The sequence below is a fragment of the Sceloporus undulatus genome, chromosome 4, assembly GCF_019175285.1.
Source record: "Sceloporus undulatus isolate JIND9_A2432 ecotype Alabama chromosome 4, SceUnd_v1.1, whole genome shotgun sequence".
Taxonomy (NCBI): Eukaryota; Metazoa; Chordata; class Lepidosauria; order Squamata; family Phrynosomatidae; genus Sceloporus; species Sceloporus undulatus.
The window spans coordinates 249,122,292-249,147,768 of NC_056525.1; the positions used below are offsets into that span (position 1 = coordinate 249,122,292).

At 42.0% G+C, this 25,477-nt stretch overlaps 1 protein-coding gene across 2 annotated transcripts; it reads right to left on the reverse strand.

Moving 5' to 3' along the window:
- Positions 1-80: 80 nt before the first annotated feature.
- On the reverse strand, positions 81-25,273 carry LOC121929491 (ubiquitin carboxyl-terminal hydrolase CYLD-like). Of its 2 annotated transcripts, none has more exons than XM_042465104.1 (15): positions 24,207-25,273; positions 22,061-22,545; positions 20,834-21,109; positions 17,503-17,578; positions 15,382-15,593; positions 14,628-14,781; positions 14,104-14,251; positions 13,591-13,701; positions 11,956-12,047; positions 10,477-10,543; positions 9,983-10,115; positions 8,087-8,195; positions 7,360-7,478; positions 3,383-3,602; positions 81-2,037 (listed from the first exon to the last, which is right to left on the reverse strand). In XM_042465104.1, exons 2-15 carry the CDS (start codon positions 22,514-22,516, stop codon positions 1,853-1,855), a joined length of 2,358 nt encoding a protein of 785 aa, XP_042321038.1. In that variant the 5' UTR covers positions 22,517-22,545; positions 24,207-25,273; the 3' UTR covers positions 81-1,852. The 2 variants fall into 2 exon arrangements, with proteins under 2 accessions (XP_042321038.1, XP_042321039.1); XM_042465105.1 differs by having other exon boundaries at positions 24,155-25,273.
- Between the last annotated feature and the right edge of the window lie 204 nt (positions 25,274-25,477).

Consider the following 25,477-nt stretch of genomic DNA (forward strand, 5'->3'; position numbering starts at 1 on the left):
GCAGGAGAGGTTTGAGTGTGAACGTTTTCCTCAGCAGGTCTTGCACAGAAAAACGTCTTTGGACAAAGTTAACACCCAAGTCAAAAACAGATAAAGCTGTATTGTTGGAATACATTTTAGAATTGGAAACTGACATTACACTGACATATCAAAAAAGTCAATTCTGTTTTCCTGAGACTGTTTAAGGTACAAGTTATAGAAAATAATGAGATAGAGAAAAACAACAACAATTATTACCAACACAGACTCCAGCATTTTAAACAACAAACAGAGGGAGGCAGAAACATTGATCAAGCCAGCAAAGAGGACAGACATTGCACAGAACGATTCAGATGCAAGCAGAATCCCAATAGCTAGTCTTCTCATGCTAGATCACAACAAACAAAAGGTAACAGTCACAGCATGAGTCCCGTTTATTGCCAGGTAACTGGTATTAACTAGTCTCAATTAGGCAACTTGCATTAATTAGTTTGTCCCAGTTATCTTATTTCCAAGTTCTAACAGCTTGCAGATGCAAAAGATTACATTCAGAAAGTTCAAGAGCTACATCCTCTGAAAAGTGTGGAAACACTTGACAATCATAGGTCCAGTGTCTATGGAGTTTTCCCTGTGCATAAGGCACTTTGCCTTCCCCTCGCCCTGGATTTATTGCACACTACTTACTAGACAAAAGCAACAACTTTCTTTTAATCTATCAAAAGATATTCCCCCTATTATTGTGTATCTACAGAAGACAGGGTTCTTGTGTATGTTAGGCAAAATAATAATATAATAATAATGTTTTCCAGCTTAATAGTACTGGGGGGATATCTGACTGTCCAGCCATTTTATCAATTGAAAAAGAAAAAATCAGTCTATCCCAAAAGAGAAAAATTACAGAGAAACTTTTTCATAAATTGGGAGGAGAGGGAAGAAGGCCTGTTGTACCTACTTCTAGGAGACAGTCACAAAAACACAGATGGGGGCTAAAAGTGACAGTTTCTGTTACTCCTGCATGGACTGCTCCCTTAAGTGCATTAACTATAGGCTGCATGTGTCCCCTCACACCTCTGTGGCTCTGTGAATCTTATCAGTGTGGGAAAGATTGAAGCAGGAAAGATGTGTGTGGGGGGGACCCTCCACAAACCTGGGCAATCTTTTCCCTTAATTGCTTGGCCCAGGCACAGCTGAGAACCAAGACTTTGACTCCAAGTGCACACCAAGCTGGAGACCCCACCATCAAGAAGCTTGAGTCTTGATCTAAAATTGGGAGGCTTTAGAAAACTAAAGTGACATTTGTGTGCACACAGGGCAAGTATAGCTACCCAGGGTTACAGATAAACCCCATGTGCAAATGAGCAGATGTTGCTGAGCCCGTAGGATTCCAGGTCCAACCTAGAACTAAACGCAGAGAGAGTTTATTGCCTGAGATAGTCTGTTCCCACCTCCCTGCTGATGAGGACGGGAGGAAGAGGAAATCGTACTGAGATTTGGATTCATAGAACCCAGATGAGAAAAATCAGGCCAAGCCCCTTCCTGATTCAGAGTCACAGCACAAGCAGCCTCTGCCCCAGCCTGGCCTTAAGGTTCTTCACACTACAGTTCCAAGTGAAAGGAAAGTCAGTTCACCTAAATGCCAAGAACTTGTGGGAAAGGTTCGCTAGACCCAGGGTAGGAACCAGAAAGGTGAAACAAGTTATTCCTATGCTGCTGTTAAATCTGGGATTGCAGATGACGTGAATTGCCACCATTGCCAAAGTGAATCTACTTCCACTGATTCCCTTCTCCAAAGGCAATTCTGTAAACAGGACAAGTGAAGTTTCAGAAGAAGACGGCAGTGCTTCACCGTTTGTGACATGATGCAATCTACCCGTCATTTGTAAAGTGCCATTTTCTTGCTTTGGTACATGTACATGTAGGCATCGCAGAAGAGGCGCTTGGCCACTCCCTCCATGTCCCTCGGCTGTTCCATGGCCAAGGTGGCCACTGGCATCTCCAGGTACTTGGCAACCTCTGGGCACAGCGTCACAGTGGGAATGTTGTAGCCATTCTCATCACCTGAGCCAATGAAAGAGAGAAAGTTATGAGGATTCACAGATACACTTGTGTTCATATGAAATGGCTCCCTGCTTGGGCAAACAGAGCCGGCTGACCTCTAAACGCACAGGCACAGTCATACATGGGCACCATATGGAATTGCAGCTGTCCAAGGATGGAGCTTCTGTGCCTCCTGACAGTGTAAGCAACACCCCAAACCAATAGTAAGAGAGTGGTCCTATCTCCTTGACTGCCACTCCTGGGCCATCACCTCCGCTGTCCGCCACAAAGAGAACCTCAGCCACCACAGAGCAGCATAAGATGAAAGGGAGGAAAGGAGGAAGACTCAGACGTTTAATGGGAGGGCTAGACAGGAATTGCATGTTTCTTCCTGGCAGCCTCCAATCCTGACATACTCTCATACAAGGGAATGTTCCCCATCATGTGCTCTTCATCCTCTTACTGGGAAGCAGCAACGCTGCTCCCTGCCATACCACAAGTTTATATAGGCTCAAAGATCAAACAAAAAATAAAAGCATCCCAATGGGTCACATTATCGTTTATAGATGGTTTTCTGTTCAATCCAACCTGTTCTGTCCACAAAATCGTGTGCTTTTGTATCAGAAAGCACACGTTGCAGTAGAAAAATGTGCTCCGCTCCAAAAATTCTTAGAGCCACCAAATAGGAATCAATGCAATTTAAAATTTTAAGAGCAATTATGCAATTGATGAGAATTTTGATACAATATGCATAGGAAAGTGTTAATAATAGGAATTTCAAAAGGCATCCTGCTACTGTCCAACATGTTTACTCAAAAGTAAAACGCAGCAACCTGGACAAGACTGACTTATTTCCAACATGCTTTTAATTCACTAAAAGATGACACAGCCCTTCCTTGTGTGTCCTATTGATAAGGAACGAGCTGATTATCATTATTATAAATGTTAAATTACAAATGTTAGCTTTCCCGAGAGAGGTCAGAAATCTCTCCTGCAGCACCTTGATCCTTCCCCTTCAAACACTCTTAAATCCCACCCCCAGCACTGCATGAAGCACACTGCTGGCTCAGACTCCAGCTGCCCCATCATTTTCATTTCTGCAGAAAATTAGCAACCGCCATTTTATGATTGTGCCCATGTCCAATTCTTACACTTGCACTTGTGCCCATAGGCACCAAATAACTTCAGATCCCTTCCCCTGGGATTCACATTCAATAAGTGAGCTGACTGGTAAGCAGAGTAAGAGCTTCCTTTCCCAACACGCAGACACCCTTCCCAAATCATGACCCATGTTCCAAATTCTTGGGGACATACAGGCAGTGCTCATCAAAGGGCACCAGCACTAGGACCACATGTGATCACTTACCATGCCTGTCTGCCATGCTGTCAAAAAACATCCAGTTCTCTTTCTCTGGTCCATACTTCACAAAGGAGACATAATGACTGGTCTCAATGCAGAGAACAGCAAAGAGCTCCAGCTTCTCCCTAGGTACCCGCAGACTGCCATGATGGCCATCCCTGCGAAATTCCTCAGGGATGTGCAATTTGGTTGTCTGATGGCCTTTGCGCTGGTAGTGAGAGTGAGCCTGTAAGAAAGCCAAAAGGGTAACACAGCTTCTTTGAAACCTTGCAATGGAACAGAGTACTGGAGACAAGGTATTGCCTTCTGGCCAGAACTTTTACCGTAAGTTGATTCCAAGACAGAGAATAATGTCTGAGAAAATACAGTTGGCTCTCAACATCTGCAGCTTTGACTTTTGCGGATTTGTGGGTTTGATTAATACGTTCTCTCTAGGAATCTCTTAAATCCTCCAATGCATTTCTACTGGAAGCTGACCTTAAAGTTATGTTGGAGAATCTAGAGGTTCCTAGAGAAAATACCTAATTCCTGCATGTTTATTTCTAAAAAAATATGTAGCATGTGGACTTTTAGACAAGACTATGTACAGTCTCTCACATCATTGTAATTCCTGGTATTGGTTTCTTTTCCTTAGTTCTTTTTATAGGAATGATCCTCAGTATTAATATTGGAAGGAAAATTTCTCTAGGCATTTGTATGTCCTCCAGAATGAGTCTATGATCACCTCCTGGTAGATGTTGACCATAGAGTTGCATTGGAGGACCTGGGGATTCCTAGAGAGGTGTTCTCTCAGGTGAAAAGAATTGTGTTTCTTTATTTACCATTTTTCCATTTTCATGTGGTCCTCGACCCCTAACCCCAGCGAATGTGGAGGAACCACATCATTGATATCAATGACCATTAGACAGACTGAATAAATGTGTGCAACATTTCAGGACACCCTGAATCCCTGCACTCCAAAATGCCCAGGTCTCAATCCAACATCCCTTCAGGGTAGCATAAATAGCCACATGCAGACCTTCACTATGCTGAGCCACATAACCTCCTACACAACTTACTGTAAAACCCCTGAAGCTGCCCTGAACAGCCATTTCACACTTCGCAGCAAGCAGGCAGGATCCCCGCAACCAGAAGCAGGATTACAATGATACCCCCTGAAGGACTCTGGCAGATCTCAGCACTAATGTCATCATTTTGCATCTGGCTATGGGGATTTGCCCACATGCATCTCCGATCACAAAATCAAAGAATCCCAGAATTGGAAGAGACCCCAAGTTCAGTCGAACCCCTTACCATACAGGAATGCACAAAGCCCTCCCTGTGACGTATGGTCATCCAGCCTGTGTTTAAAAACCTCCAAAGGAGGAGACTCCAGCACAATCTGAGGCAGCAGTGTATTCCACTAGAGAACAGCTCTTACTGAGGGAGAATCTCTTTTCCTGCAGTTTGAATCCACTGCTCCATGTCCTAGGCACTTCAGCAGCAGAAAACAAACTTGCTCCATCTTCAATACGACAGCCTTTCAGATATTTAAACAGGGCTACCATCACCCCTTTACTTTCTCTTCCCCAGGATAAACATGGAAGAGTGTTGTTGAACCAACTGTGATGAAATTTAAAATAGGTGGAAGTGGGAAATTTGCCAAGGAAATCCAACACAAAACCATATTTGGCTTCAAAAGAGGAAGGTTCTCTAAAATAAGGATATTGCTAAAAAGGCAAGTCACAAGGGTGAAATCTATCCAGAAAGCTTAACAGTTTCTCAGAACCAAAATAACAGAATCTCAGCTACGGTGTATGCTTCAGGCCGGGAAATTTACTGCCAAGTCCAAGAAATCATTAACAAGTTAATCAGGACCGACAAGAATGCTACTACAGAAAGACTTCTTTCAGAAAAAGGAAGCCTTGTCCAAGCGGGGATAAGAAGGACCACAAAGTGGCATAAGAGAAATGCAAACAAACAATAAAGGATGCAAAATGGGATTCTGAGGAGCCCACTGCTAAAAACATTTAAAACAACAATTTTAAAAAAACATTTCAAAGGCAAGAAGTCAGTGAAGGAAATGGCTGGCAACTGGATGACAAGGGTATTAAGTCAATGATAAAGGAGGATAAAGGAAGATAAAGAGTTTGCAAGGAAGCTTAGTATCTGTCTACAGTGTGAAAGATATAAGGCAGATATCCCTGCCGGCATCTTCAGTAAGGAAGGAAATGAGGCACGTAGCAGTGAAAACAGATACAGTTCTAAACTATATTGACAAACAGAAAATCAACAAATCCTCAAGTCAAGAAGGTATCCACCCAGATTAAATGGGAAATAATTGATCCTTCTCACAAAAATGTGCATACATGCCCCTCAGATCTAAATATAAAGTAGTTGCTATTACACAGCAACACGCAGGCTTCAAACCATAGCAAACCTATGAATGAGAGGCCTCCAAAAGATTCTGTATAATGATGCAAATAGTAGAAAGTAACGATGTATGAATACTATTGGGTTTCACAGAAATTAAGGAAGCACTAAGAATACTGAAGTTAGAGATATAATAACAATCAGAAGTAAATTAATGTACAAAAAACTGCCTCTCTCACACAATTGTTAACACAGGAAGTTTAGAACAAGAAGAAACAAAGAAAATTTGTCTTTAGTGTGCATAATGTAAACAATTGAAAGACGTACATATATGATTATACATAGGTCAGAAAAGAACTTATATTTATGTACACAAAATGTCATACCAATAAAAAAAGAGGTTAAAAAAAAAGATTCTGTATAATGATGGAAATGTTTAAGCCCAGGAAAAACAACAGAAAAAATCTGGGAGGAAACAAAAACATGTCCCCACACCTTTTTTCCCCCCAAAAAGGAAAAGGAAATGGAGCGTGAAATGTTTTCTTTTAGAATGAATAAAATATCTAATTCCTGCATGTTTATTTCTAGACTTTTAGACAGGACTTTGTAAAGTATCTCATATCACTGGAATTCCTGGTCTTGGTTTCTTTTTCTTAGTTCTTGTTATAGGAAGGAAAATTACTTTTGCCCTCTATATTGTCAAGGAAACAGAGGAGACAAAGTAATTTTCCTTCTTTATTAATACTGGGCTTTTAATATCTTTATTTGCAAAATCTAGCCAGCTGAAGGTTTCCCTCTCCGCCAGAAACTAGCCCTGTGACTTTGGGTTTGGGGGGATCCGCCTGCCCTGGCTCTGCGTGCGAGTGACGCCAAGGGAAGGCAGGCACCTCCTTCTCTCTCTCTCTCTCTTTCTCATTGTTGTTTTGAAAAGACAAACGGCAGGTTACACAGATAAAGAAGAAGTCCAGGCGGGCGAATGCAGCAGAGGGTGGCTTTTAATATCAAGCATGATAGTTTCATGCCAAACCAAGTCGTACATAATGTTTTTTTACCATATAACAACAAAGTGGCTTTCAATCCGTAAAGAGTGCTAAGGGTGGTCTTATTAATTTTCAGGTTTTCTTCTCCTTTTATTGGTCTTTTTTCTCCTGTTCCTCAAAAACTGGCAAAACCAAACAATTCCTTATATATCAGGTTATGGATCTTGTAGCTCCATTTTGACAAATCCCACACACCGCCCCAAAACAAGGAAAGAAAGAAATCTAAATGTTTAGTTGGTACTTATATTCTGAATAAACTGGATTTTTAATATCAAACATGATAATTTCATGTCAAACTAAGTTATGGGTAGTGTATTATATTTTCCTATAGCAACAAAATGACTTTGAATCTGTAATGGGTGCTTAATTTTGCATTTGTTTTTTTCCCCTTAACATTTCCATTTTCCACCAAAAAAACAGGTAAAACAGTTTTCCATGGCTTCAAAATTTCTTCCAATTTTACTTTAAAGTGGTGTGTGTGTGTGTGTGTGTGTGTGAGAGAGAGAGAGAGAATATATATATATATATATATTTAAAAATCCTCAGAAAAAGTCCCAAAGGGAAGGAATCTAGGAAAGAAAAATGAGATACCTGGCTGCAACAAGAATCACAATATTGCTTCAGGCCCGTGTCTGCAAACTTCTTGTCTTTAAAGCATGCTGAGCATTCCTGGGTGGCAACATCTCCACACACAAAGCACTCCCTGGGACCTGCGGAGGGAATCCAAAGATCAGACTTTGCACCTTACAGAGTCTACATGCAACTCAGGAGGCATCTTCCAATGAGAAAGCTATCCTCAGGCCAAATTCATAATTCCTCCTCAACAGGATGGTTCCTGCCGCAAACCAATTCTTTCCAGGGCCAACTCCCACACCACACTGTTTACATACTACTGATTTGATCACACAGGTAGCCTGGATAATATCCAGGCCACAAGTGTGAAAGTGAGACACCAGTGCTTTTTCTCATGCTCATCAGGTAAAGCTTCACCATGTGAAAGCAGCTTTATACCTCTCAACACACTTGTTTTTACAACAGTCCTGTAAAGTATATAAAGCAGAAGGGGAATAATTTGCTCCCCAGGAGAATACAGAGCTTTATGAATGAGAAGGAATTCAAATCTTTCTCTGCCCCATTCTAAGACTGCTCTATCCTGGTTGAACCTCCTGAGTCACTCTACTGGCCATGGTCATGGATTCCTTCCCTGAACAATAATCAGTTTGACATGATGCCCAAGGAGATGGATGACATGCCAGGTAAAGGGACTCAGCTGTATTGGCAACAGCCAATTTATGTTCCCATCTCTCCCCTTACTTACTATCCAGCAGCAGATCAGTGATGTCCAACTCCAATGAAGGGATGATTTTACTGAACATTTTGTATTCCTTTCCAAAACGTGGCATTTGAATGATAAAGCAGGATGGAATCTAGGCAGATGAGGAAAAAAATCAATCCCAGTCACCAGCCAGGACTTCCCCAGCTATTATGTTTGGGAGGGGGAATGGAAGATGGGGTAGTCTACATGTATCATGTCACATTCAGTACAAATGACAGCAGACTCCTGTATCTTCAAGAACTGTGTCAAAGACAGTGTTCCTGAAGGTCCAGCACTTCCTCTCCCTGGATGGATTCCTCCATCATTTGTAAGGGCCCAGGGGTTCTGCTGGCCAATTTTGTACCAAGCCATTTGGCTCCTAATTTCTCCCCAATTCTACCATCCACCCCACCAAGCCCTATTCATTTTCATTGGGTTTTCACTTTTGGCATATTGTGCTCCAGATTTATATAAATGTCAGGTAGTCCAAAAAAATTAGGTTTCCCCAAAGTCTCACCCCTTAAAAATGTACATGGAAAAAATGGAGAACCACATTTTGGGAAGTCTCCAGTAATTCTACCTCCTATTTACAATCCCAGCCACCTTTTTATAATAAAAAGTTGGGGGGGGGGACTAAAATTGAACTTTCTTTCTTTTCCTGGTTCAAAAGGAAGGGTCAATAGGTTCCGAGAGGAAGCAAAATCCCCTGCCTCCAAGTGTCCAGATATGAAATTATACATAGGGCATGGATTGGTAGAGCAGAGGCTGGGTACATTGGGCTGCCCCATGAAGACCTCTGCCTCTCGTAGCTCTGTGTTAATTAAATTTTCAAACAGAATAAAATTATCCCTCAACTCATAGCAGTATAAAGTTGCCTTTTAGGATGCTAGAGATCTCACATCTATCTAGGCCAATACTTTTTGTTATGATTGTTGATTGGCAGAGGCTCTCCTAAGGTTTGAAGGAGAGGAAGGTCATTCCTATCACCTCAGGTACTCAGAATGGAATATGGAACCTCTTGTATCCAAATCATCTCTACAGCTGAGCTACAAGCCCTTCTCTAATGGATGGCTCTGCATAATTTATTGTTGGGTTACAGTAGATTCCTGGGGTGTTAGCTCCTTTTCTGGGAGAAATGAAGACTGATCCAATTAAGACTCAGCCTCCATTAGCAAAGTTCAAATGTGGAAGTGCTAAATCTCTTGGGTCTCTCAGAGACTAGTTTTAGCAAAGTAAGGCAAACAGGCAGTATGCAAACTTTATAGCTAAAACCTTTGCTAACTGCATTTAAAGGTACATTCAAACATATTTACATGCAGTGCTTAAGCCCTGGACAGCGACAGAAAACTTTTAAGAGAGGTGGCTTTGATGAGTGTATGCTCTTTGAAGCCACTTCTTAAAAGTTTTCTGTTCGCTATCCAGGGCTTAAGCACTGCCTGTAAATATGTTTGAATGTACCTTTAAATGCAATAGCACAAGATTGATATCTTGAGAGAGAAGGAAGAGAGAGGAAGAAGTCTTTTATGTAATTGGAAAACATATCCAGAAAGTCATCTGGTCACATTAGATACAGCCCTAGAATGGGTGACTAAGCAAATGGGGTAGGGTTTAGAGACAGCACATATAGGGTAGAGGCATGCAGGAAACCCTTACTGTCAAAAGCCCTACTTCTCTGCTAGCGAATGGTTGAAAGAGGTTGAAGAGAAGCTTGGTTTGGAATAATTTTCTAACATTTATTATGAGCACAATATCAGGATACATTTTTTAGAAGAGCCTCACAGCCTACATTAAAGCTTTTTCTACACATCTCTTCTGAAAGCCAGGTTACATGCTGGAGGGTCACAAAGTTAGAGGCTAAAGCATCAGGAACCATAATCAATTAGGGTCTACATAACCAACCTCCACCAGTTTGAGATCAGATGAAAGGAAGGAATGTTCTACCAGCTGCTGAACATTGGGCACCACCAAATCCTCCTGCTTGTCTATGAATATCTGGTAACAGTAACACTCTTGCTCCTTGAGCTTCCCAGACCTGAAAGACACCAAGCAAGTGGTTTCGCTGTACTTATCCATGTATTCTGTCTCGCTCCTACAAAAGGAATTCTTATGACTAGCTTGGCTGTTTCAATTGTGCAAGTACTTCTTACACTGTTCCCATTCCTTATAGAGAGCATGAGCTGCAGAGATGCAAAGTGTTGAAATCAAGATGAGTCCACTGGGCTTACTAGCCTACCATTCTCAACTGAACCCTTTATGCAAGGTCAATTGCCACATTTATATCTTATATTCGATCTAATCAATCACAGGATTTCCTCATAAATACATTCATTTCTTCCTAACTCACAAACAGTGTGTCTGGCATTCTCAGTTGTTTGTAAAGAACATGAACTTACTGCAGTTTCAAAAGTGGCTCTATTCCCAGGATATGGTGCATAATGAGATTCAGAAACTCCTCCGGGTCTAGAAGGGCAAAGGAAAATTCCAATTAGATGACACTCTTGGTTATTGAAATGTGCCTTCATGATGGCTCTGACCTATGGCAATTCTCTCATAGGGATTTCTTGGCAAGATTTATTCAGAAAGTTTGTCACTGTTTTCCTTTGAGGCTGACTTGTGCAAGATCAGCCAGCGGGTTTCCATGGCTAAATGGGGATTTGAACCCTGGTCTCTAAGATTTCTAATCCAACACCCAAACCAATACAACTTGCTGGTTCTCACTCCTGAGTCCCTTCTCCACAAAAAGTGAGTCCTTCTCAGAGAGTTAGAGCTACTGTTTAACTGAAAGCAAGTAGGATGGGTTCAAGATGTGACAAAGTTAGCTTCCATTAGTTAGAAAAATTAAACATGCAGATCTGAGGAGGAGAATTCTTTTATCATTCTGACCCAGTAAAGCCATCAAAGGGGATTTTCACCCCAGTATTACAGGAAACTTTATGAACATGTCATTTCATAATACAGAATTCTGTTGTTGTTTTCCCCATCCAACAGGTCACTGAAGGCCAATTGCCAGCTCTCACTAGGTGAACACATATAGATTAAATATTCACCATGCAAAACTTGACAAAAAGGACCCAAACAAGTAATTTATTTAACCACATCAAAAGCAATGAGGGAAGCAAGATGTCCGATTCTCCTTTTAAACTAGGCTTTGTAATTAAAAAGCCATAAGTAAGTTCCTTAGAAGGAAAAGGAAATAAAATCGCATTGAATTAGCACTAAAATTCTCTCATGTGAATACAGGATGATTGTAGTAATTTTCAGGAAGACAACATTTTGTGTTGGTGGAACTGTATATTTAGTGATATGTCAGTTAGTTGTAGTTGGTTTGTGTATCGTTGAGTGTTAGATATATAGTAACTGTGGATGGTGTGTAGTGAGTGGGGATTAGGGGGGTTATGTAGTGCTTTTATGTTAGAATTGTCATTTGACTTTTGTTAAATTTGTAGTTTGTATATGTAATATTTGTCATGTATTGTGAATTTTAAATTGTGATTGTTGTTTTAATGAAATAAAAGGTATTAAAAACTAGGCTATATGCAAAGACTCAGAAAGAGAGAGAGAGAGAGTTCAAGACACCTAGTGACTTATGATGACCCCATGAATTTCAGACAAGGAATACTCAAGAGGTGGTTTTGCCAGTTCCTTGTAATCCCAACTTTCTTCCAAGGAATTTCAGGAATCTTTCCTGCTCTGCCCTCACATCCCACTTCTTTTATGCTCACAAAAATCATGATGAGCTTAGGTCTAGAAACAAGGTTCAAGAACACCCAAAAAAGTTTAGTGATTGAACGGAGATTTGAATCTCGGATCTCTTGGTAACACAACAAACCACACTGTGGTATAAAACCTGAAAGGAGAAGAAACACTACCACCTTTCTCAGAAGTGGCAAAGCTTGAACACTCTCCCTTCTCAGTCAGCTGATGTCGAAGGTCCATCACACTTCTTGCAGCCACAAAGCCATTCCTAAGGTGGGAGGAAATGGTATCACTTTCAGCAGACAAAGAAAACCCCACACCCCCAAAAAACAAAAAAGCTAGTGATCAAAGCAAGTGTGCATGCACGTGATGTCCCTCAAAATTCAAATCCCAAGTTATTTATATATTAACTATATCTGCATGTACCTCCATATAAGTGTACATTATTTTGAGTATTTTATTCTTCTTCTGAAAGGGGGAGGAAGGAGGCAAGGAGCTAGACAAGAGCTAAAGTTGAAACTACTAATGTCCATCTCCATCCATGACAGAAGATTTTTCTCCTTGCTTTAAAGTACATTCCTTTCATTGAACTGTGTTGAATTGCATATCACAATTCTAATCTATTCTATCAAAAAATGTTTCTGGCATATAAGGTCTAACTTCTAAAACAAATTCATTTCTATCATTAGGAATACAGTATAGTTCGCCCATGCACGGTAAAGAGGAAATGGTGGCGCCATGCCACACCATGCCACATGAACGAGCCCCATTAGTTTCAATGAGGCTCAACACATGCAGAACTTGCCTTACGCGGCAGGGTTCATAATGGATCGCCGCATAAGGCAAGGTGCTCTGTAGTAGTGTAGCAGGACCGGCTAAAAGAAGATGTGACTGGCTAGTCAGTCCAATCAGCCACAATTTGCTAACTTCTGTCAAAGTATTCACATTTTCAGTTTCTCTAAATTCATTATAATCTGTCTGAATTAAAACTTCTCAGTTGCAAGAAGCCCATCAGCTTATCCATAAAATAACACTATCATATACAGGATCATTTTATTCTGTATTCTCAATAATGATTCCCTGGGGTCAGGGGCACAGGACCCCCATGAAAGTGGGGAAATCGCAAATAAAAAAAACCGCTTTTTTAACCACAGAGAATACTTGTCTAGGAATCTCTAAGTCCTCCAGTGCAACTCTATGGTCAACACCAGCAAGATGCTGACCATAGAAGTGCACTGGAGAACCTACAAATGCCGAGAGAAGTGTTTTCTCTAGGAATCTCTAGGTCCTCCAGTGTGACTCTGATTAACTTCCAGAAGAGTCATGCTGGAGGACCTAGCGATTCCTAGAAATAACATATTAATTAAATTGGCAAATAATCAAATCCTCAAAAAGCCACAAATGTGGAAGACCAACAGTACATGAGTTCTGAAAATAAACACTTTGAAAACCATATCATCCTATTAGAGAATCTGTGTGCATCATTACACTACAAGTGCACTGTCCCACTCCTCTATTTCAAAAGTGCAGATGGTCTCTCTATTTGTGGATGAAGACTATAAAATGTCTCAATCCTGATTCTTTCTTTGACTAATACCTCCCCCATTCTTCCTGTCCAAGAAATTTCTCCGAAATTTCCAGAAAGCAACAAGCCTACACCAAAAGCTGCACTGGCACAGTGCAATTGTGAAGCCACAAAATACTTTATGTAATACAAGTAGTCACACAGGGAAGCAAAGCAAAAAAGTGGTGGGTATCCAAGGCAAAGGGTGGCTGTTTGAGTCTGTCAAGACACAGAATTAGCAACTTACTGCCTGAGAGGGTTGACGATTTTGTCTCGAAGGATCTTCTGAACATGCCCATCCTGTGGGAGGGCAGGCTTGTAGAGCATGGAATCCAACACAGAGGTACAGGAGAAGAGGCTGTGGTGAGAGAGGACGGGCTTGGTAACTGTACGGGTTGCAGCAACACTTCAGAGTGGAGGACGGTAATAGAGGAGTAGATTTTTTTAAAAAACTGACAAAGACAGAGAGAAATTGAAGCAAGAGTATAAGCAAACAGAGGAGGAAAAGCTTGTTTTTTTCTCCCCCAAAGACAGGGGCAATGATTCAATTCACCTGGGAGAACATGCAGGACAGCAAGGATTGGATCATGAGAAGAGGAGGTAAGAAACATGATTAAAAGTCATTCAAGACCTAGGCGATCCCTTAAGCTTCCTCTAGCAGTACCGAGTTAGTCAACTTCACACAGTCTGAAAAGATCTACTTCAGATTCCCAAATGCTTGTTGCATGCATTTGGAAAAGACCTCTGTGGAACTGCCTACCTGAAAAGTGCAGCATCCATGTAACAGGAGTTGCAGTGGCCTTGGATCCCTCTCATCCGCCCGTGTAGGACATTCACAGCCATGTCGTCCCTGAGGGGAGGGGAGTTGCTCAGCTCACCTGCTGCATCCAATCCACCAGAATATTTTTCTTGGGGGGATAAAAGATAGCTATTGTGAATTTCTCTTCCTTAAGACAGTGCTCAGAAAGTGCAGCTATACATCATGGGGCAATAATGTGATTTTTTACTATTCATCCCCAATAACCAAGTCAGACACTCAGAGTAGGGAGAGGCAGTTTTCCTAACAATACCCAAGGCAACAGCTTACACAGACATGCTGGAAATTCTTCCCAATTTGTCTGAAGTGAAATTATTCGGTCAATGGCATGGGGCAAAGGCAAGGGCAGTGACTATCAGACATTAAGAGAAACTGGTGAGGGCTGCAGACAATCAGTTGACACTCACCATATAATTACAATACAGGATATTTGAAATAACCTTGACAGTGGCATGGAAAGAACTTACCCAGGTCAGTGGGCTCCCAAGAAGTTTGTGTCTTAGACTGAAAGCGCATATCTGGCTGGCATGACTCCAGCTTCACAAAGAGCCCCCGCTTTGGAGGGCAGAGGAAGTAGCGCACTCCCTCAAACTCTCCATCTGAAACTCCCTTCTCTTCATCCTATAAGAACAAACAGTCAGCGACACAGGGCCTAAAATTCTCTATAAGAACAAGCTCATCCAAATAATTGATCACTATTGTTCGAGAAAGCATATTTCTAAGAGACAAAATGCATATGGTGGCTGCATGTCAAGGAAGAATTTAGGTCAAGTGACAATGAGTAGCATATCTTGGGTTTACAAAGTGTAAGCTTATTGCCCCCAACAATCTGGATACTCAATTTAGCGACCTCAGAAGGATGCAAGCCTGAGTAGAGCTTGAGCCCTTTTGCTGGTATTGAACTTGCAACCATATGGTTTTGATTGAGTGGCTGCAGTACAGGCATTTAACTAGTGGTACTAGAAGCTGCAGGAAGGTCTAAGCAAGTCACCAGGGATCACTGGCACCGTTGAGCCATTACTGGGAGAGGGTTCAAGGCTTCTGTCTTCAAAATAGTGCTGCCAATTGCTTCCCACTGACTTTGTGCCTCAGAACCCACTGATATGGTTCTGACCTGCACAGCTGATCTCTGTGCGGTTTCTCTCAAATTCCTAAAATAAAAAAATGAAGTTAAAGTTCATTAAAAATACAAAACCCAGGAATTCTTTAAATGGCACTTACCAGCTCAATCCCAGCCATTTTGTGCTGCATTTTAGGCAGGCAGCCAATCCAGCGGATTGTTCCCGTGACTGAATTCCCCTTCTCTAAATTAATCTGAACCATGGAGTTGACACCAAGGGAAGGTGACTTCTTTTCCTTCTCCTCTGTGCTCTGACTTCGCTTGCGCTTTAGCTGTTCTTGAAAAGATCCAATATCGGTTTCCAATTCAAAACCTGAAAAGAAATACACGTGCTCTACAAATGACAAATTTTGCAGTTATACTACCTGATGCCATTTATTGCCGCCTTGTTGAAGTGCCCGAGGGAGAGATGGGGATGGAGGCAGTGCTAAGTGAGAGAAGGGACAGGCAATTGTTTTCTTTCTGGCCTGTTTATTATTCCCTTTGACAATTTAAGCCCTGTTGGGATGCTGGGATAATTGGTCTGCTCCTGCTATGCCTAAGAAACCACTGGGTGACTTATTTAGTTCCTCTTACTTAAGAACACCCAGTCTTTGATATTGGTTATACTTTATCTTCTGACCCACTGGATTACAAAAGTACAAATCTGAACTGAGTCTAGAACACTTGAATAGCAAGGTTAACTTTTAATTGCATTTTGCAGCTCATTTTAATTTTAGCTGCCAAGGAATTGCCAGGTGGTTTCTGCATATTTTTTTACCCCTGTATTTTAACTATTTGTACTCACATGCACTATGTTGCCTTTGCTTCATCAGAATATAAGAACATAAGAAGAGCTTCCCAGGCTCATTTAGTGGGAACAAGGGAGAGGGCTTTCTAGGTGGCTGCTCCCAGGCTATGGACCTGCCTCCCTCAAGAGGGCAGGATGGCCCATCTCTGCTCCCCTTTCAACAGCAGGTAAAAACATTTTTGTGCCATCGGGCTTTTCAAACGGACAAAGATCAGATTTTCAAATGCTCTGCAAGTCAGATGTCAGATTAGTATATAGGTTTTAATATGTTTTACTATTTTAGTGTTTGAGCGATCCTCAAAACAGAAGAGGCGGAATATAAATAAATATTTCATTCATTCATTCATTCATGTGTTTAACTTTTAAAATTGTTTAATTGTATTCTAAACTTTATATTTTTAATTCTTCTGTACTGTTTTTAATTTGTTGTTAGCCACTTTGAGTTCCTATATTGGGAGAAATGCAGGATATAAAATGATGATGATGATGATGATGATGATGATGACGATGGGTCATGAAAGACTACTGGGTCTAGGGTTCTATTCACTGGAGCCAGTCAGTTCCCCACAGCAACCCCACCAGTAATAATAATAATAATAATAATAATAATAATAATAATAATAATAGGATTTATTTATATGCCGCCCAATCACTGGGAATTCCTTGCCCTCAGGCTTACAGTCTAAAAAGACAGGACACAAAAGGAGAAGGGAATGGTGGGGGGGGGGGATCAGGTCCAGCATTCTTCTCTCTCTCTGAGGCCTGGACCAAGGCAGATGGACTGGAGGGAGGGCTCTTTTTCTTAATCGAGGCCAGGTCCGATAATGCCTGTCCTTTCACTCCCTCCCAGGCCAGAAGATGACAGTTGGAAGGAGGGAGGGGAGGGCTCTTCCTCTTCAGGCCCAATGCCAGTAGCACAGGAATGCAACAAACACACACTTGTGGTCCCCAGATTCTGATATTAAAAATCATGCTGTCTCTGATGCTCCAGAAAATCTACATCTATCATAACTAGTAGGCAATCAGTATTCTCAACAGCCACAGATTTGTCAAACCCTCTTTTAAAGCCTCCAGACTGGCAGCCACCTATACACTAAGTGCTGTGTGAAGGGCTTCCTTTTGCCTGTACTGGTTCTCCAATAGCTGGTGTAGAGCAAACAGAAGAGTTTGATTTCTCCCAGGGCCTCTCCTCACTTTCCCTTCTCAAAAAATAAAAATAAAAATGCACAAACATATTTCCCCAGGGGCTTGAAAGAGGAACAATCCATTCTACAAGAGGAAGAAAACACAGCAGTTCATTCCAAAGTGCTAGGGCTGGTGTGCCTTAGACAGCAGCCATGCAAAAATGGGATGATCTCTTGTGCTTCTGCCACCCTTTAGAAAAAGAAATATGGAGCTGCTACAAGGAGAGAGCATTAAAGGGCCAATTTACCTGGGGACAGCAGTTCCTCCTTCACCACAGAATCCATGGGGATAATTCGGAAATCATCTGCTGACCCTTCTTCCTCCTATGAACCAGAAAAGAAAAACGATTATGGACTAAAGTAAAAGTGAGGGAATACACCCCTCCATTTCTATTAGTAACAGCTACACTTTATACAAGCATCACTCACTGTTTGTACCAAACCTGACTTGCAAAAGAGGCCCTGCACCTTGGAGAAGTGTCTCAGCTGTTACTCAACTCATGTAGGATCCTGATTCATGTTGTTTATTGTTTCTAAAATATTTTTAGAGTGTATGTTTTTAATATGGTACATAGTTTAATTCAATTTTAATGTTGCTTTTTGAATGTTTTAACTGCAATCTGTTTAATATGTAAGTTGCCTTGAGTCTCAGACTTGAGAAAAAGGCAGGCTATAAAGTTAATAAGAAGAATAAGAATAGAGTACTGCTGAGGTCTAGAGAGCCAGAGTGGTGTAGTGGTTTATATGACTCTGGAGACCAAGGATCAAATTGTGGCTTGACTATGTAAACCCACTGGGTAACCATGGGCAAGTCACACTCTCTCATCCTCAGAGGATGCCAATGGTAAACCCCCTCTGAAGAAACCTGCCAAGAAAAACCCCATGATAGGTTCATCTTAGGGTTGCCATAAGTTGGAAACAACTTGAAGTCACACAACAACAAGTGGTGAAGTCTGTTGGACTTCACCATAAACTGAGAATACACATCCTAAGAAGGGACCATAAAAAATCATCTGCCAGGATAACTTGTTTGTTAATGGTGACTTTTTATCATTAAACAACCCCTATGTTTTCCAAAATACTGCTCTAGTTCCTATAAGAACAGTGTTCTGTCCCCCAGGCTGTTTAACAACTACATGAAACTGCTGGGAGAGATCATCCAGAGTTTGGGGATGCATTGGTACCAATATGCTGCTGCTGCTGATGATAATAATAATATTTATTTATTTGTATTCCACTTTTTCACAAAGGAATCAAAGCTGATTCCAACAGTATAAATAAAACATCAATTAAAAATTACAATGTAAAAGCCCCAAAACCCCAACCCTCCCCCAATCATAAAAACAGTGCTCAACCCATAAAAAGAGATTAAACATAAAAAAATTAAAACTATCCAAAAGGAACACTGTACATTAAAATTTTGGGCAGACTAGTTCAAGAAATGAATCTTCCTCTAGAAGGGGTGGGGGGGACAGGGGTGATGGTATCAATCAATTTTTGTATCGGTATCAATAGAGGTGTCGATCGAGGGGGAGGCAAGTCTAATGGATCTAACCTAGTCTGGAAAGGCCTGCCAGAAGAGATCCGTCTTAATAGCCTTTTTAAAGACTTCCAAGATGGCAATATGGTGGATCTCGGCTGGCAGGTCGTTCCAGAGCCTGGGGGCGGCTGATGAGAAGGACCTCTGAGTCACTGCTGAAAGTCTGGTCTTCTTAGGTTGTAGCAGGTTCTTCCCAGAGGACCGAAGTGTGTGGGAAGGATTGTATGGGAGGAGGCACTCCCGCAAGTAGTCAGGACCCAAGCCATGTAGGGCTTTAAAGGTTAGGACCAACACCTTGTACCTTGCCCGGAAGCTGATAGCCATCAGTGCGGCGCCCATGTGGACAGGACGCTGCCATGATGACGCCGCCTGTATGGAATAGGGTTCCAGAGGATGCAGTTGCCATGCGCTCTGGAACCCTAGTTTCTGTGCTGGCACACTGCTTTTGTCTGGTGTGTCTCGGGCCATACATAACACACACACACACACACACAAAAACAATCACACATCAAACAACATAACCACCATACCACAACACCTATACACTAGTTATACATTCTAATTCAACTATTCTAACGTAGACATCAAACAAAAGATATAACAGAAAAAAGCATATTCTATTCACATACTTCCCAAGTAATTCATGTAAACCAAGAAAGAAGCATTTATTATCCTAAGCAAGCTTTTAATAAGTCATTGCTCTTAGGGAGGATTCGCACTGGGTTGTGTGATTTGTTTATTTATTTTTAAACTTCTGCTATGTTTTTATAATAATGCTATACTGTTTTAATATAATTTTTACATTGTTTTAAATGTGACAATTTAAATTGTGTCAGGTTTTAAATGATTTCTTCTGTAAGCCACCTTGGTATGGGAGAGCGGTGGCATATAAATAAAACAAAATAAAAATAATAACTAAATAAACATCTAAGTGGAGAAAGTCTTTGTCTGTTGTGGCTTCCCATGTGGTGAGCCCTCCACACAGAGGCCTGACTGGCACCAACTTTGGTTTCATTTTGGCACCAAGTTTAAACATGAAAGCCAGTTTTTACATGTTCATGGGTTTAACTGGTTTGACATGTTTTACATTGTTATATATATTTAATATGTTTTAAGACTGTATTTTAATATTTTAACATTTTAATAACTGATTTTATTGTATACCAACATAAAATCATTGGACATAAAGCAGGACATAAATACAGTGGTACCCCGGGTTACGAAATTAATTCGTTCCGCCGCCGCTTTCGTAACCCGGAATACTTCGCAAGCCGAAAAACCCATTGGCGCTAATGGGGAAAAGCCGCGATTTCGTGTGAAATAGCGCCGAAAAGCACCAAAAATTTTTTCGTAACCCGAAAAAACCTTCGTAACCCGGAACAGTTTTTTTTAATTGGATTTTTTTCGTAACCCGGAAATTTCGTAAGGCGGCGCATTCGTATCCCGGGGTACCACTTATATTAATTTATATTTTTTAACTTACCTAATATTGTGCAATATATAAAATACAAAAGAATTATACTTACTAAGAGGAAGACAAACTTTTGCTTGCTCTCTAGCTTATGACAATTCCTTACAGGTCCAGATGGAGGAGCTTGACTAATGCCCTCTTTCTGGGTTTCTTTCTTGATTCAGGAGTAACCATCCTGCTTCCCTTCCCCTGCTATTCAGTAGATGCCCTTTTCCTTACCTGTAGCTTCTCCAGAAGACATTCAGGTTATTATTATTTTCATAACCAGGTTATATCCTGATATCCCCTTCTATCTTCTCACTGAACTCTATAGCCGCCTTACACTAAAATAAATTGGTCTTAATCTTGAAGTGCCACAAGCTTTCCTTTTTTTATATGTACCTACTCGGGACATAATTCTACCCATTTCCCCACATAAAGTCAGGTGTACATTTTCATTTTTCCTCATGACCCCCTCTTGTGCAAATCCAAAGCCAGACACATTGCCCTTCTCTACATCCAGGGCCACCAAACTGGCAGGTACAGATTAACGCCTGTTCCAGAAAGACAGGGCGGATTGATTTCTTACCGGACATACTTTAACCAGCCAGGTGCTTCCTTCTTTATATACATCCATGGCTATCCCACGTGTGAAGGCATCATCTGAATAGAAGCCAATGGTATCCCCCACTTTCACTGGCATCACCACAACTTCATCCAATTTTTCCTCCTCTTTTCCATTCTCCGGTACTTGTAGAAACTGCAGTTTGTTAAGCGGCACAAAAAGGCCGCAATTCTGTTTACACCTGAAGTATTCTTTTCGATTATAGGTACCATCGCAATGGCCCTTGCCTACTCCATTACCCTACAGAAAGAACAAACAGATTACATTAGGTTTTAGGTGATGAAACAATTCAGATTAGATGGGACAGCCCTGCTTTAGCCAAGTTTTTGCTCCAAACAGACAGACATCCATCTGCAAGCATCCTTCCACCAGAGCAGGCAAGACCTCTCACTATATGTATCAACAAACCTAACATTACAGGACTAATGTGCTACAGAATAAAATTTAGGAGTCACTCTATTAAAAATAAAGGCCTGAATCCTGTCAGTGCAGCACACAGGATAGCTACACTCCTGAAGGTGATGCTGGGAGGAGGGAAAAGGGCTGTAGGCACAGCAGCCATGAGGGAAGTAAGACAGTGGAGAAACAGGCTGCATGGATCTTCCGTCCCTTACCGATATTATTAAATTCTGGGGGGGGAAGTGTAACCACTAGCGCAGTGCATTAACAGGATTCTGGATAAGATTTACTTCTTGTTTTAGATTTCCACTGCCCCAAAGGAACATATTTATCATTCCAGATTTAGCTCAAATAATCACCATATGGTCTCTGCATCATATAATTGTCAACTCCAACCTCCTTCCTCTATCTTAGGACTGAAAGCAGTCCACAGGCAGGACATTAAAAAGACCAGATTGTCACACCATGGCCAAGAAAAGAATATTTTCTCTCTCTCTCTCTAACATCCAGGTTTATGGGAGAAACATTCATAAGCTTCCAAAGCTTGCATGTTGCATTCTGAACACTGCCTGGGTCAAAGTAAACACAAAACAGTTTGTGCCTTTCCAAAAACATTTCAGCAATGAAACCCACTGCTCTAAGAAAAAAGCGGTGAGGCAATGCACTTCTCCTCCATGCACAACTGAGAAGTATGTTGAAGACTGAGACAAATTATATTAACACTAAGCATCATTATGGACCACAGAGACCTAAATGCCTCAGGACGTCTCTGGTCTCCTGAGACCTCCTCACCTTCAACTCCACTCCAAAGTAAACAGGAGAGTGTCCAGATGGTAAAGGACTTCTATGGAGTTTCCCAATGTAGCAGATGGTGCCAAGGAACGTCTCACAGTCTAATTCTACCAAGACTTGTTGACCCAGCCTAGCATTCAAGGCAGCATCCAGAACATGCCTTTCCAGAAAGCAGTTCAACCGTTCCTGAACGTTGGTGATAGCCAAAAGGAAACCAACCACCTTGTCACTCAGAGGCTGCAGACTTTCAACGTCCATTGTGACAACAGAACCATCATCTTCCATGACGAACCTCCAGAAACGCGTGGATGCCATGCTAATGTGCCGTAGATAGGTCTGTTCTTTCAGGTAACACATACTCCCTGCAGGAAATAGCTTACTGCCATAGGGTTGGTTTTCAGTCAGGATATAATAAATGTTCCTCTCCCCTTGTGAAGGCTGGCAGGAGGAGTGCATGGCTGCAGGATTCAGCTTAGAGTTCAATCCTAAAACAAACAAAATCCACAATTACACGGGGCCCTTGGTATCCACTGGGCTTTGATTCCAGGATCCCCTGTGGATACCAAAATCCGTGGATGCTCAAGTCCCATTACATACAATGAGGTATTAAATGAAGCCCCTTATATAAAATGGCAAATCAAGGTTTGCTATTTGGAAGTCATATATTTTTAAATTATTTTCAAACCGTGGATGCTTGAATCCATGGATAAAAATCAATGGATATGGAAGCCTGACTGTACCTATTTTAACCTTTTAAACATAACGTTAAGGTATACTTCCTCTAGGGCCTAAATATCCTAAAGGCACCAGATCCCATCTGATCTTGGAAGCAAAGTAGGGTTCGCCCTGGCTAGTACTTGGAGTGGAGGCCATCAGCAAATGCCAGGTGCTGGCAACTGTACTTCAGAGGAACTGGCAAAACCACCTGAGTATTCCTTGCAAAAGAAACTCATATGAAATCCATAGGGTCACCATAAGATGTCAACAGGTGACATGAGGGCACATACACACAAGCTTCGTCTGATAATGTTTGCAAATTAGCTTACAGACAAGACAGCGTCTGTAGTCGCCATCACTTTCAGCATTTAGTTCAGCAAATTATTTATGTATTTAGAGCAAGTGTACCTAGAATGGGCTGACAAGATTCTCAGCCACACATAGATACAATCCTAAAGGACTCTTGTAAGACAAGCTGTGGCAGTTAAACAGTTTATGGTTGCACTGAAGAGCTGCTCTAGAAAGAAGAGCAGCCAATTATAGCTGCCAGTGTTTGTAGAATTCCATTAACCAAAACTGCATTTGTCAATGAGGTACCTCTATGTATAAGAGCAACCTGTCTTCCTCAAAGACTGGAAACAGTGGAGTCAGAACAAAACACATTTTCTGGATTATGCTTAACTTCACAAGGTGCTTTGAACACCTTAAGGTTGTGTGTATAGGAATAAAATGTCACACAAAACAGAGACAGTTTTTGGATATTTAGTTAACTATTTTATCAACAACCTTTGTCAATAACTAAGTTGTTACTTCAGACACAGCCAAGGAAATATGGCTGAGAGTTCTGAAGATAAAGAGACTTTCAAGGCGGTATTATCTGTTGCAGAAGCACAAAACAGGCTTTCAGAAAATAGTATTCACATATTACATATCGTTCTCCAGATTGCAGCCACTGGACAGAAGTGCTTCATCTATGTCTAAGCAGAGAAACAGTCACCTTGCTCTGTCTACACAAAAGGGTTTAGGAGATTAACTGAAAGAAAGACTTTTAGCATAAGCTAAAGTGCACTGTAGAAATAATGCCGTTTGAAACTGCTTTGACTGCCTTGGCTCAATGCTCTGAGATTCTGGGATTTGTAGTTTGGTGAGACATTTAGCCTTGGCTGCACAAGTCACAAATCCCAGGATTCCAAAGCACTGGGCCATGGCAGCTAAAGCGGTGTCAAACGGCATTAATTCTGGAGTGTACATTAGACCTCAGTCTACTTCATCAGATGTAGATATATCTATGCTAACGTTCGAAGCCAAAGTCTTTAACTGGAACTGAAGCTTCTCTTTACTCTGCAGTTGTTTGCTGACCAAGTCTCTGTGGCTGACCTTCTCTTGCCAGTGTCTAAGCTCTGATGCTGTTTTTCCGTGCGTCACGTACCGCGCCACAAACGCAGCAGAAGCGAAACCAGACGAAAGCCTTCTAGCTCCGTAACAGGTTCTTCAGGAGATGCTCCTCTGGGCACCAGAGAGGTCTCTGCACACAAACAGACAGGGAATGAATGACAATGGCTGAAGCCAAAGGCAGCCTGGGCTGCCTCACTTTGGAAGCTGCTGCTTACACTTCTTTGGGTCCAGATTAGTCATTGAGGGCCCAAAGAGCCAGGCCAAAGTAGGGCTGCTTGGGGCCCCTTTGGAGGGATGCTGCTTCAACGGGACACACTCCTTCCGAGGCCAGAAGCTGCGCTGGTCCTGGGGCTGGAGCACTGCCTCGGCCCCGCCGTGTGAAATCACTGAGCGCTTTGAAAAGAGAATAAGGAAAGGCTTCCATGAAGATAACTGAGCGCAAGGCACCTTTAATCCCACCCCGAAAGGTCCTGCTCAGCTTCTCAGGGGCGAGGTTCCAGTCTATGCAGAGTCTCGCCTTCTTCTTCTCTTTAAACAGAGGACAGATATTAAAAGGGAGGAGGAGGAGGAGGGGAAGAGAAGAGCCTCGGAAGGCATTCGCTCTGCCTGGGAGCGGCAACGTCGATCGCAACAGCGGCAATAACCTTTTCCTCCCTGGAGGGCGAAGGGAGAGGGAGCCCCGGCTCGACGGGGGCCAAGAAGAAGCCGCTCCGCTGGCCTCCTGCCCGGGGCCAAGCCCTTCAGAAACCAGGCGCCTCAGAGGCCTAGGCCTCCTCCGTCTTCTGAGGGAAGGCCAGAGAGAGGAGACGGGCCAGAGCGTCGACGTCCGCCATTTTCCCTCAGGGCGGCCGACCAATCACCGGCGAGGAAGGGCCTCTGGGGAGGCGTCGGTTTGTCCAATCGGGGAGGAGGAAGGGGAGGACCAATCACGCGGCAGAAGGGGATCCGAGGCATTCTGGGAGTTGTAGTCTTGTGGGAATATTTCGCTTGTTTTATTTCTTCTGCCCCAATCATCGGCCAGAAAGGCCCTCAGGGCGGCCTACATCTCCCTGACCTCAGGCTTACAATATAAAAAGACACGACACAAAAGAAGAAGGGAATGGCTCTGGGGAGGGAAGGGGAAATGTAGTACTATTACTATTATTATTATTATTATTATTATTAATGATATCTCATTATTATTTGTAAATACTGTATTGTAATTGATATTTCATCACTATTTATGTATCCTTTGTGAGATGTTTGTGGCATTTCCGTCAGAGGCCTCCGGGGCCCACAAGAACAACAAAAGCCCTTGCCTTTTTG